Source organism: Heterocephalus glaber, unplaced genomic scaffold (assembly GCF_053883595.1).
Source record: "Heterocephalus glaber isolate CG9 unplaced genomic scaffold, H.glaber_assembly_v1.0 deba00001608, whole genome shotgun sequence".
Taxonomy (NCBI): domain Eukaryota; kingdom Metazoa; phylum Chordata; class Mammalia; order Rodentia; family Bathyergidae; genus Heterocephalus; species Heterocephalus glaber.
Window position 1 is genome coordinate 34,884,699 of NW_028258379.1, and position 13,440 is coordinate 34,898,138.

At 41.2% G+C, this 13,440-nt stretch overlaps 1 protein-coding gene and 1 pseudogene across 11 annotated transcripts in view; one reads left to right on the plus strand and one right to left on the minus strand.

Annotated features, from left to right (window-relative positions):
* The window catches only part of Vrk1 (VRK serine/threonine kinase 1), a 96,340-nt gene that overhangs the window by 67,814 nt on the left and 15,086 nt on the right, over positions 1-13,440 (plus strand). For 8 of the 11 annotated variants that reach the window (XM_013066615.3, XM_013066619.3, XM_087195548.1 and 5 more), the window contains exon 12: positions 9,685-9,775. The exons of the other annotated variants lie outside the window; for them this stretch is intronic. In XM_013066615.3, the coding sequence (XP_012922069.1) occupies positions 9,685-9,775 (91 nt within the window). The remainder of the gene's footprint in view (positions 1-9,684; positions 9,776-13,440) is intronic. 11 annotated transcript variants of the gene reach the window in all.
* On the minus strand, positions 62-731 carry LOC110345800 (prefoldin subunit 4 pseudogene; annotated as a pseudogene).

The following is a 13,440-nucleotide window of genomic DNA, read 5'->3' on the forward strand; positions in this document are numbered from 1 at the left end:
TCCATTTTCTTTTTTTGATTGTTTAACTGATTTTAATAACATGGAATAAAGCCCCTAGAATTGATATAATCATTATGCAAAATACATAGATGAATACTGTCTTCTTTTAAAAACATAAAATAAATAAGCAAGATGTGAAAATAGGCAAGTTTCCACTAAATAAATGAAAACTTTTAAAAAAAGAAAGTTTTCCTTTCCATGTCATTTGAAGGGAAATTATCATTTTAAACAATATTCAAGTTTATTAAACAAATTTAAAAAGGTATTATAAAATGTTTAACTTTCATCAGCTTCAACGTTTATGTTGCTACCGAATTTTGCATATAACTGAACTTTCAAATCTGCTAACGCCCGCTGAATTGATTCTACTCTGGATTCTAAGGCATCAATTTCTTCTTGCAAATTTTTCTTTGCTTCTTCTAACATGTCTTGTGTTTCTTCTTGAGAATGGCTAATGAAAACATCACCAATCTGGTAAGGTATCATTAAGCTGTTATCATCTGGGAGCATGATGTCGTCACAAGCATCTTCTAAATTCTGGAGTTATTTCTTTTTTTACTTCTGTTTCTTCCTTTAGCTCTGTGATTCTACTCGTATTCCGCACAAATTTATTTATCTTTTGTTGATCTTCGAAAGTAACATTGACATCTTCTGCAGCCTGGGCACTTGTGACCAGTGACATAAGACAGTGGACTTTCATTTCTCCCGGGGTTGAAAGGCAGCAATTTCATGTATCACCTAAAAATACATATTAAAAAGATGCTTCGAGTTTGATCCCCAGCTGAGCTTCTCACCAGCAGAGTCACTACAGCACTAGCAATCGCTGTGTCCAACTTTCTCCATCTGTAAAATGGGGGAACAGGGTCCTCGCAGAGGGCCTGAGAGGATCACAGAGAAGCCGGGGGCCTCTCGGCCCTCACCCTTCTCACCCTTCTCACCCTCCATGGATGCACGGAGGACGCAGGAGCTGAGGACCGACCCGGGTCGGGTGCGCGCAGGATGCGGGGCCTGCGTGCCCCGGCTCCTCCGGCAGAGGCTGCCCGAGCCCCTGAGGGTCCCTGCCCGGGCGCCCTGCCCTGCGGGAGGCCCACGGAGATGCTGGGATGCTGGGCCTCGCCGCGGAGCTCGAAGCTTCTTGTTCTTTATACTGGGATTCTGCGTTTTATTGCAATGAGTGTATGTTTCATTTTGTTTTAAAAGTCATTTATCCTTCTTGGTAATCGGTGGACCCTTCTTGTGTAAAACACTTAATGTCCACCTCTAAGTCTTGGAAAATGTGTTTGTGAGGTACTTCCCTCCTCTTGTCAGGAGGTCCTCTGCAGGGCTCCGGGAGCTCTGGAAGCCAGCTTCCCTGGTGTATGTCTCCTTGCGCGTCCCTGGCTGTTCCTTGTCTGTCCTTAGCACTGTTCTCAGTGGACCTGCAGGCTTCTAGAGAAGCTCACTTGTTTTTTGTTTTATTGGTGTGAGAGCCGCTTAACTCTCTTTGAGAATAGTTAGTATAATTTTTTGTTTATCATGACTCTTTTGGCATAGTTATTAGTTCTTCTGCCTTAGTTCATTATCTTTCTTTCTGGTTCTGTGATTTCCCTTCAATTTTGTCTGTCTTTATTATCTGTTCATATATTTTGTGGATTTACTAGTAACATATTCCTCAGCCCAAATGAAACGTCTATTTAGCTGTTGGTTCCATGTAGTTTTCATTGTAAATGTCTACTGCTGCCGACTTCAGGGGATGGAGGGACTTGTGGCCAGACAACCGGTGTTTGCATGTCAGACTCTTCTCCGGGCCCTGGTGTGTCTGGGCAGGCCAGCTCTGTGGCACCTGTGCCGTGGGCCACTCTAATGCATTTGTTTGTAAGGCTCGACTGGCCCCCCAGGTTGCACATTAGAACCACTTTTAAATTCCTGTCAGGGTGGGGCCCAGGCCTAGGGAGTTCTTTTTTTGATAATACTGGGGATTGAAGCTAGGGATGATGCTCTCCCTCTGAGCTATACCCCCGCCCCTTTTATTTCTTATTAATTTTTAAATTTTGAGACAGGATCTTGCAAATGCCCAACCCAGCATTGAACTTGGAATCCTTCTGCCTCAGCCTCCCAAGTAGCTAGAATTACTGCCTGGCTCTCAGGAAATGTTTAAAGCTTCCTTGAGTGATTCTAATAGAGTCGAGAACCACTGTTAATCATAATGAGTGTCTGAATTCTAGCTTCCATGTAGAAAACAGGCCTTTTGTAAATAGCAGCTATTGGACATTTTAGATTTTAAGTAGCAGTATTCGTCAGGCTTGTGGCCAGTTCTTGTATGTGGGCAGGTAGTAATACACACATGCCCCATTTTGATCTTTGTATGTGTAAGTACCTTGCTAGCAGAGATGCTGGAAGAAAATTTGGTATCATATAAATGCCTTGAATGGTGCCCAGGGGATTTTATTTGTCAAAGTAATGAAAGGACATACTTATAGGATATACTCAAAATTAAATGAATCCATTTTTCTTCGATATTATGACCAGTTCTTAGGGAATGTTAAACATTTCTGTGCATTTATTTTTAATAAGAGATGAATTTAAAGGAACAAACTTTCTGTGGGCACATTGACGTTATCTGTCTTGCTTATGAGGTTGTTCTGGGGATTAAGAGAGATGTATTAAGTGCTTAGAGTAGTGGCAGGCACATAGCAAATGATCAGTGAGTGTACTACAGTGTCATTGTTACTGCTATGATTTCACTACTATTTATTTTCTTATCTCTCTGGCTTCTTGATAGCACAGAAATAATGTGGAATTTTTCATTTGAATCTCTTAACACCCCCTCTGTAGAGCTAACATGCATCCTTAAAAGCTGAATTTTGCGATAGGGTACTAGGCAGGTGTGAATGAAATCTGGACTTAGATTTCGCTTGATGAGTGTATGTGTTGTAGATTATTTTGAATAATAAATGTTTGTGAATTGGTAAAAGTTGATTTTTTGCAACAAATGACAAGATGGTAATTACTGTGAAATAAAGACTCGAAATGTAGCTTTATAAACTACTTATTAAAAATGTATAACTCAACTTAATTAGTTTGTCATTAAAATTTCCCCTTGATGCTCTCAACTGGACAAGCATAATAGGTGGTGGACGTAAAACAGAGGGCTTCTGACCACAGATTCCGTGCCTGCTGTTTTCTCTCTGTGCATTGCAGAATTAGGTGTTTTGTGATCATAGATTCATTGAGAGGGGGGATCAGGCAGTCTGGGGGTTTTTTTGTGGTTTTTTTTTTTTTTTTTAGGTACTGGGGATCAAACTCAGGACCTTGTACTTGTGAGGCAGGCGGCAGGACCACTGAGCTAAATCCCCAGCCCAAAACAGTCTGTTTTTAATAATAACTCATATCTAGCCTTGTATGTTTTGTAAGAAACTTATTCATGTATAGCTCGAGATCAGTTAAATGCCCACTGCTATATGGAAGTTTGGTTTTCATTGAAGTATTTATCTTTATAAGTAATATTTAAATTATAAATAAATAATATTTAAGTTATATGTAAATATCTTTATAAGGGCTGAGGATTTATCTCAGTGGTTCCACCACCTTCCCTGCAAGTGCAAGGACCAGAGTTTGATCCCTGGTACCAAAAAAAAAAAAAAAAAAGAGTTCAAGCCCAGCAATTTAGAGACTTAGCAAAATCCTGTCTCAGAGTAAAAAAATTTGGGGGCCGGGGACTTTAGCTCAGTGGTTCCGCCTCCTGCCTCACAAGGACAAGGACCCGAGTTTGATACCCAACACCGAAACAAACAAACAAAATATCTTTATAAATATTATCCTCAGTATATTATGTTATAGCTTTCAAAATCTTTTGTTTTTATTTCTTTGAGAATTCTTCAGAGAACCTAGTTTTGGTAATAGGATGTCAACCCTTTAAATATTAGGTTATCACAGACATTTATGTAATACTGTATATTCTGTCAAGACTTTTAGATTCTTTTATATATGCTTTATAGCGTCCACATGACATACATCTTTTCACAAATGATTAAACTAAAACCCAGAACAGGCCAGGTGACTTGCGCAGGCCCGTGCAGCCATCCTTATATATTCAGAGAGCAGTTTTCCTCAGAGTCTCAAGGTGCTTAAAATTTTTTCCTAGTGATTTTAGTCATAAAATATTAAAGATGGTTAAGTTAACTATTTAACTATTTGGCTTTCCCCATAAGTTGTCCTTAAAACACCTTAACTTTGCTGGAGATGTAGCTTAGTGGCTCCACACTTGCCTAGCAAGCGCAAGGTCCTGAGTTTGATCCCTGGTACAAACAACAACAACAACAAAAAATAACACCTTAACTTTGCTGAATTTTTTTTTTTTTGGTACCGGGGATCGAACTCAGGACCTTGGGATTTCGAGGCAGACGGCGGAACCACTGAGCTAAATCCCCAGCCCTTGCTGAAGTTTTTGACATTATCGGTGCGCATGGTGGAACCCTCAGAGTAAAGCCTGAATGAAGGCATACCATATTGAGTCCACCACACGGAGAAGACACTGGTGTGTATTAGCCTTCTAGATCTTCGTCCACCGAAAGTGGAACACGTTCAGCGTCTTGCTGACCGCATATTTGCTCACGCTGCAGTCCCGATCCTTCTGATGTGAATGGTGCTTGAGCCACGGCAGCCCACCGCTGGGCCAGTTTCCACCGTGCCGTGGGAGGTTAGCGGTGCTGCTGTCGCTCTGTGAAGGTTTGCTGGGGGAGTTCACACACGCGCAGTCCTCCTGTAGGTCCTGTGAGCCGGGTTGCCCTGTTTCTCTGCCCCTCTGCTCCTCCAGTGTTTTCTGGAAGAGTGAATGGACGCAGGGCTCTTCCGCAGCAGGGATACACACATGGGCTAAGCCGGTGGACAGACAGCCCTGCCTCCAGCGTGAAAGCAGGGCTTCCTATCCGAGGAGGGAGCAGCCAGCTGAGAGGCAGGTGGCTGACGTGTGCTCACATTTATTCTGACAGACCTCACAAATGCACACTCACGTGGATTAGCTATACTTTTCATGCATCATTTTCAGATAATTACAGTAAATTATTAATTCTTCATGGTATTGTAAGGGTGGGATCTGTTGAGCTGGTAAAGAACATCGATGTCTCAAACTTTATGTAAGCCATATACTTTATTTATTTATTATTTCTTTTCGGTTTTTTAAGACAGGGTCTTACTATGTAGTTCAGGGTGGCCTCGAACTCACGGTGATCCTCTTGCCTCAGCCTCCTGAGTGCTGGGATCACAGGCGCATGCCACCATGCCCAGCATAAGTCATGTTTTTAATCATTTCCTTTTGCTAAACTTTCCCTCTGACGTATTAATAGCAAAATTACTTAGGTTGTGTTTCCTCTTCCGACGTCCAGAATAGATAACTAAAAGTGTCCATGGGAGAAAGACCTGATGTTAAACAAATGAACAGCAGCAAATAAAGCAGACAGAATCAAGGGCTGACTTCCTGTGCATTATGTTTGCATGTGGATTGCTGTTTCATAGAGTGACATTCTGAGGCCATGGGGCTGCAGTGTACACGTGAGTACACTCAGCTGTAGACACTAACAGGCTTTTTACATGGCTTACAGGAAGGTGCACAGTTGTAGAAATTGAACACGTGTGTGTTTCACTTGACTCCATTACAGTGCGGTGTCATCCTCTGCCCTGGCAGGTGGAGCTGTTGTGGCGCCCAGCGCATTGCAGGTGCCCATGGGTGCCGGGTGTGATCCCCACCGCTGTTCCAGGGAAGTCAGCTGTTGTGGGGATCGCTGTGCTGACTGTAGTCTTCTTTGCTGATCCTGCTCCACGTAACCCAGCACCTCAGTGCGGGGGAGCAGAGCATGTTGTCCTCAGATTCATCTATTCCTGTTTCTCAGTCACTTATTCATTCCCTAACCCCTGCCCATCTTTTCACTTTTTCCTCTAATTAGAGCTGACTTTTCCCTGTGTTTGCTTACAACATATTTCTAGTTATTTAAGGTCCATTTAAATATTATAGTTTCTGAGGGACTGATCCCTCAAAACATAACAGCATCTCGTTCTTACTGTAACAACAGTTAAGTAGTTGCTCTCAAGGTGCAGGTCCAGATATTTCTGTGTGAAACTTCACACTGTGCTCAGCAAGGGCTAGAAAGATGCGGAGACCTCTGTCTTTGCCCCAGAAGAGCATCTGATACAGTAGGAGGGAAGTAGAGGCATGGAGAAGGTGTCGTGAACTGCACAAATCTGTGTACTGTGTCTCTTTCAAAAGAATGAGCTAAAGTAAAAACACAACAGCCAGAAACTGCTGCTTCATCTAACAGGCCACAAGGCAGGCAGCGTGGTTCCGTAGAAAGGAAGTTCTAGTGGGAAGGAGGGGCTTGGCGCCAAGCACCACCGAGCAGCTCTCTTTGCTTTTCTTCTCCCATTTGTAGATGCTATGGTAGAGTGTATGTGTTTGCTTCCTCTTCATGAGGGATGTGCGCTGTCTTTTGTTTTTAGTAACTCTTAAGTGATTAATATCCAATTTTTAGTTACTAAGGAATATAATATTAATTTGTAAACCGTAAACATTTGCATGGTGACTTCAGGTGGTCTTAAATAAGGTTAAGTGATGCGGTCACTCACATATTTGTATTCACAGCTCTTTGACACAGGCCAAATACTGAAAAATTTTAGGTTGTGTATTCTCAGTTTTTAAGATCAACTTGTGTGAATATTGTGAGGGGAGGAAGGGAACCCAACAGCACTGCCTGTGCCTCATCTGATCGGCTGGTCTTAGAGGCTGTCAGCAGCATCGAAAGGTGGTCTTCAGTGTTTTACTTGGGAAACAGAGTCGGTCGGTGGCTTTGCATCTGAAGATTTTAATTCTCTTCCATTGAAACAGCTTTATTGGTCTCCAGTCAGTGTTTAGACTATTAGGAAATTATCAGTCCAAATGCATCTGGCTGATTTGTCTCAGTGTTTCTAAATTGGAAGTGAGAAGCTGCTAATTAACTAAATTTTAACCTAGCATATCTGAACACTTCAAAAATGTAATGTGTAATACATACACTAATGCCCTTTGAGATAATTTTTTAAAGATATTTTAGCTGTGCTGAATTGAAAGAAAACACTATTGTCAGTGTGGTTCATAAGTTATGCTTGTGTGTCATATGATGTTGTGGTTTCATTTATAAATGCAAGTAAGGGCACCTGTGAGACCTGATGCAGCACGTTACAGAATCAGAGGTGAGCGTCATCTCTTTGTAAAGCTTTTTCTTCTGTTCAGGGGGAGCCAGCATGTGCACTGTCCAAAGCCCAAGGATGTGACAGATAACAGAAGTGTGATGTTGGGAGGTCCTCGGGAGAGAAGGGAGCTGGCAGCATATTGTTTGGGAGTTTACTCGTTGCCTTAAATGAGTAGCATACTTAGGTTCTGTTAAACTTGGAGGCTTAGTTTTGTGTTTACCTGGTGGCCTTAGACTTTTAGCCCTTCCCAGCCACACACCATACATTGTCAGAAGAGCTGGGCAGGAGCTACCTGAGGAACATGTGGATTCGTGGGATTTACTGCTTTCCCTGATGCGTGCTGCTTAAAGTACAGTCATCCGCTCCTTTTGTTGAATACTGTCTTATTTTCATTCCTGTGTAATTTACCTGCATGGAGATTAAGAAATCTCCTTTTATTAAATAAGCTTGAAAACAAGAAGCGTGCCCTGAGTCTTGGGTAGAGAATATTGGATAGCTCCTTTTCTAATAAACATTAAAAAATCTGCTTGACAAAAACTAGAAAATGTATTCTCTCCTGTATGGAGAGCAATATAGAACCAAAGTATTCCTCCTTAATTTTGGTCTGAACGAACAAAAGTGTCTGTGTTTATTCCTGCCTAATGCATCACAAAGCTGCTGACATACTAACCTTGGAGTCTTGGCTGGCGTTAATCAGGCCTGCGCACCGGCAGGAAAGATGCACCTAATGCACTCCATCAGTGCAGTTTGCATATGGAAGTTCTCACAGGGGAGCTGCCCTGTGCCAGCTGAGGGTTACCTGCCCACTGCAGTTATTGTATGTAATTATCGAACCAATCTGTTCAGCCCAGCAGGATTTAGATGGTAATCATGAAGCAACACTTTGGAAAAGAAAGATGTAAGGCATTCTCCCCTTCTCTCATCGGTTACGTGAAGTTATAGCCACTCTTCAGCTATTTTTGAGAAGCAGTACCCCCAAATACAAATCGGCCAAATGAATGCCTTTTGGTTTCTTCAAGTTGAGTCAGGTTGTTGTTTTGATTTATGTGAAGCGTTTTCTCTGGGAACATGGTGGGTATTTCTGAGTTCTGCCATCTTAAGCATGTTTTCAAACAGTGGGATTAAGTGTGATGCACTGGTAGCAACGATGCTGACCATTTGGGGGCTTCGAAGAGGGTTCAGCTTTCACATGTAGCCCTCAGTGGAACAGTTGTCATTAGGAGAAAGAACAACATGCTGTCCGCAGGTATTATCTTCCTAGCTGTACACAAAATGGCCTGCAGCAAGGAACACTCTCAGATGAAGTTCTACTTAGTATTAATTGTTAGATAATATAAATGAGGGTTTCTGTTGTATTGTGAATCTGATTGGGGGCCTATCAGATGGTTTTTTTGGTTTTTTTTTGTACCGGGGATCGAACTTGGGACCTTGTGGTTTCAAGGCAGGCAGCGGAACCACTGAGCTAAATCCCTGGCAATCAGATGGTTTCTTAAATGGTACAAACTTAGGTAACGTAGAGAAACTTTGAGTTAAAACTTGGATTTTTACACATTTAAATTTGAAATTACATAGGATAAAGTTATATAAAAATTTGATAGTTTTATATTTGTTACTAATGTCCCATTATAATTATACCTATATACCTATATAGAAAGATGTTAAGTGATTTCAAAACTTGGACTGGCCTAGTTTGAAGATTTTGTTTTGTTTTGTTTTTCAGTTTTCAGACTGATTCTCACTAAGTTGCCCCGGCTGGGCTTAAACTTGTGATTCTCCTGTCTCAGCCTCCCACAGTGCTGAGACCACAGTTTTATGCTACCATGCGTGGCATTTGGAAGATGTTGTAGTAGTGGACATAATATAAGAAAACTGAATGAATGTTTAGAAGAATGGAAGGCAACAAAAAATAAGCATTAACTCCCGAGTAACACCCAGATAGGAGAATAATAGAAGAAAAGGGCTGAGAAGGTGGTGGAGAGCCCCAATAGTTTTTGATATGAAGGAGTTTTGTCCTTCTAAGGCCATGCATTTACAGTAAAGGATGTGGCCCTCTTATTTGAAAACTTATAATAGAAGATACTTTAAGAGGTAATTATGAGAAATTAGCCATTATTGCTCCATAAATCTCAAAGTTCTCCTTGGCCTGAGTGCGTGATGAGAGCAGGTTGGTAAAACATCCCGCCTTGAAGGATTTCTCTGTGGTCGGTGCTTATGGGGAAAGCATAGCTCTCAGGAATGAACTCCGTAAAGGTGACTGCTCAGCGGCAGTGTGATGCATGCACCTGCGTCCGGACCAGCTCTGCTGCTGAACATCGTCTTGCTCCCATTCCTTTCCTTAGACGACCACTGTGCTGAAGTTAAGAATAGTCTTCCCCACTTCCATGTACTCATTAGGTACATTTATGGTATTTTCTGTGGCATTTATGGTATTTACTTATTTGACCACCAGACTACATCTCTTTCTTATAAATTTTTATGTATTAGAAGAGAAAGAAAGACGTGGAAGAAAGCACAGAATGTAGTGTTGAAGGTCTGGAATGCTCACGTTCTCAGGTGGAGGAGGTCCCACAAAAACGTAAGTTGAACAGTTTTGCTTACCTTTTCTGTACTGGGGACAAACTGCATTTCCTCCCACTGGATGAGGGGCTAACTAGTGGGTTGTTTTTATAAAATATATGAGTAGATCTTGTATTTGTGTAGTATATATCCTAGTGTCTTCTGTACATTTGTGTTGTGTGCTTTCCAAGCTATTCATCAAGTCAGGACCAGGGAAGTAGATTTGGAGCCTGAGACACAGAGGGTTTGAACGATGAAGTTGGGAGGGTGAGATGTAGAGACCAGAGCGCTTACCTCTCAGGCCAATAACTTCCGCTCCCTCAAACCTATCCTTATAGCTCTGCGAATGCTAATGAAGGTCAAGAGTCAGACAGTCATTAGCTGGGCTTATTATAACTATAAACTTCCAATTGCCTGAGTTACCTGCTTATCCACCATAAAGTCTGCCAACTCTCAGAGACAAGGAGTTAAAACTTCACATCATCCATCGCTTTTCAAAGCACTTGACACATAAAGCAAGGTCTGAAGTCATGTCTTAGATGGCTTATAAGCCAGTGCTACAGGCACTTCAGTAGTGGAGTAGTTCCGGAAATGCTATTAGCAAAGGCAACATCTGCAGAGGGCAAAACTAGGCTGGACCTGGGTCTAGTGTGTTGAAATAGCTGCACAGTGTGCTTTGGGTTTCGTAAGGGTTGCTTTACTTAGGAGAGATTGATTTCTGGCCATAATACCTTTTTTTTGGTACTGGGTATCGAACTCAGGACCTCGTGTTTGCCAGGCAGGCGCTGTGCTGAAATACTTCTTGATTTCTAATGAAAAGGCTTGTTTTTGGTAAAAATGTCGTGATAGCATAAATACCCCATTGCGTGAGGCACATGATGTATTTTACCTTCTTTTTGACAGTGGTGCTCATGCATGTGAATGGAAAGCAGAGTATGCAGTGCTAAGAGAATCACCTTCACCCTGCTTTATTAACGTTTTCTTCATCATATATTATGGCTAGAACACTGTTCGGGTTAACTGCATTCACCCAACGAGTCCTTAAGATACCCGAAGAGGGTGTGGGTGATTTCACTCTGGGAGGCTAAAGGTTTTGAAGTTGTCCCTCTCTCTTATCTTCCACATCTTCTTTGCGCTGTGCTTTGTTGTGTTGTGCCAGCGCCCCGTCTTGTTCACTTTGTTTTCAGGAAGTAGGGAGTCCCATCCAGGCCTGTCCCAGCTGGGGCTGCAGCAGCAGTGACAGTGAATGGGAATGAAATTAAGGAACATTTACACAGATAGAGTAATAGTCTTATGTTTTACAAGATCTCTTCAATTTTAAACCTGGCAGTTTCAGTTTAGCCAAAAGCCGTGTTCTGTTGTAGTGAGGCTGCGCCTGCTAAGGGGAGTGCAGTGGCGCCTGTGTGGGGAGGGCTCAGGCCCGGGCTCAGGCTGCCTGCGGGTCTTGGGCTCCTGAACTTTGCCTAATGAGCACCGCAGGTCCTTGTCTGGGCAGATAAGCTCCTCAGACTGGTGGTTTTTCCTATGGGAAAATATATTAATATTTCTGTTATTTTAGGGATTAGAAAAGAGTGGGCTCAACATTTTAAGGAGGACAATTCAGATTTTTGATACAACTTTTTAAGATGATAAAGAGTAATCAGATTCTCCTTCATTCTTATAAACTCTGAATTTCTTTAATTAAATGTATATTTTCTCTTTGTAATTCATTTTCTCCTTAATTTACTATTGGAATATTCATAAAAAAGAAATACTGCCTGAGAAGGTAAAATGTTACCGCTTCTAGGGAAAAAAAGGAATGAAAAAAAACAAGGGTTCATGTTAAAAAAAAAAAAAATATATATATATGTATATTTTCATCAGTTTAAAGTAACTTGAAGGAGAAGTATATTATTATCTTTGAATTTTTTAATTTTTAAGAAATACACACTTCAGTGAATTTCTGTTTTAGGGTTTTAGATTTTGTGTCATAAATGTGTTTCAAGACTAGTTACCTCTAACTGCAGCTTTAGAGATGTCAGTTTCTTCATTAACAATTTTATTTTCAAACACAATTTAGGGTTTACAATATGGTAAGAGATTTTTCTCACTGTGTGATCTTTCAGAGTGCTGTACCTAGCAAAATGGGAGCAACTTTCCTTTAATATCTATTTAGACCATTTTAAAAGCGTGTATAATTTTCTTGATACACCTAAACTCATTTTGAATAGCTGGGGGTCTATTATGTAAGAACACATTCTGAAAGCTTTCCGCGTGGGTATTGTGTGGGTTTTCTCAGAAAAAGAGAGGGGGGGACAGGGTGGTTTCAAGAAGAACAGAGGCCTCTAATCCTTTTATTTTTATGCAAGGCATAATTTTTACCAATTGAGAAAATTTGGTTATTTGCCGCAAGTAATTTTTCCTCTCACACAAAATGATAAGCCTTAAAAAACCATGCATAGTCTGGCATTTCAAAACCATGCCAGTATTTCAGAATTGTACTAAAAATTAGTTAATGTAGCCATGATATTTATGGCTAGTACACTTGTCCCTCCAAATGGAGACCCCTCTTGTCTCTTGTTCTTACTTAAAGGGTTGCAGTCCCGTAGTATCATAGGTTTTGGGGCATTCCTGGGGATTCTTTGGGGGAAGCATGACTGATTAGGAAATAGATATTTTTAAGGGCACCCTAGAAAGAAATTTTCCATTGTTTTTTACCTTCTGCATTATAAAATTGAACAGCCCAAAGTTATATATGTTATTTTTCAGATATAAAGTTTTATACCTTACTCTTAGGAGTGGACCCAAGGACATTATGAAAGTGGTTATATTTTAAATCAAAGAGATAAAATAGTTTTTTCTGCAACAATAGGGAAAATATTGAATTGATACATGGAGCAATCGCTAAAGCACTTAGAAGTGATTATATGATAAATTCCAGGCGGTGATAGCATTCATTTCGAGTCGCAGTGAGAAACTTGAAGTCTAGATTAAAGGGGATAAGCCGCGGAATTTAAGAGCAAAATGTCGAAGACCGTTTATGAGGATGGTGCCGCTTGAACACAGCCATAGCGCTGCTTCAGTGTCCTCAGTAGTGTGCTTGTGGACCCGTAATCGACTGAAAGGAGATGCTGTAGTATTGGTTATTGACTTTGATTCTGTGATATTCCTAATGCCAAGCGCAGAGTTATTTTCAAAATTTTGGAAATAAAACCCTAAAAATCTACCATAGTGTATTTTTAATAGAGTGCTTTATCACTACAATTGAAAAACAAATTGTTAAGTGAACCATACCGTGTATTATGAATGGCAACAAAGAACATATAAGTTCCAAGGTTGCTATAATTGAACTGTATGGAAATTGGTTAGAAACTATATCTTGGAAAAATAAAAGAATGTTAATTTTTAAGTAACTAAGCCCATAAGCAGAAAACCTTTAGAACTGTTCATTACATGTGTGCAATAGAAATTTTGTCCCAATTCAAAGAATGTTTTGTCCTTTTTGGGAAGTGCTGACTGATATCTTGCTGTCCAGTGCCTTTGTGGAGTAGGAGCGGCCAGGCTGCCCTCACTCTGACGCCCCTTCTCTGCCTGGCAGAGAGGACTTCGGGGCGTGGAAGGAACCACACCTTGTGTGCCGGCACTGGGCCACCTGCTCACGCGGTGCAGAGCTGGAGGTGGAGTGGGGTGAGACCTGAAGGTCCC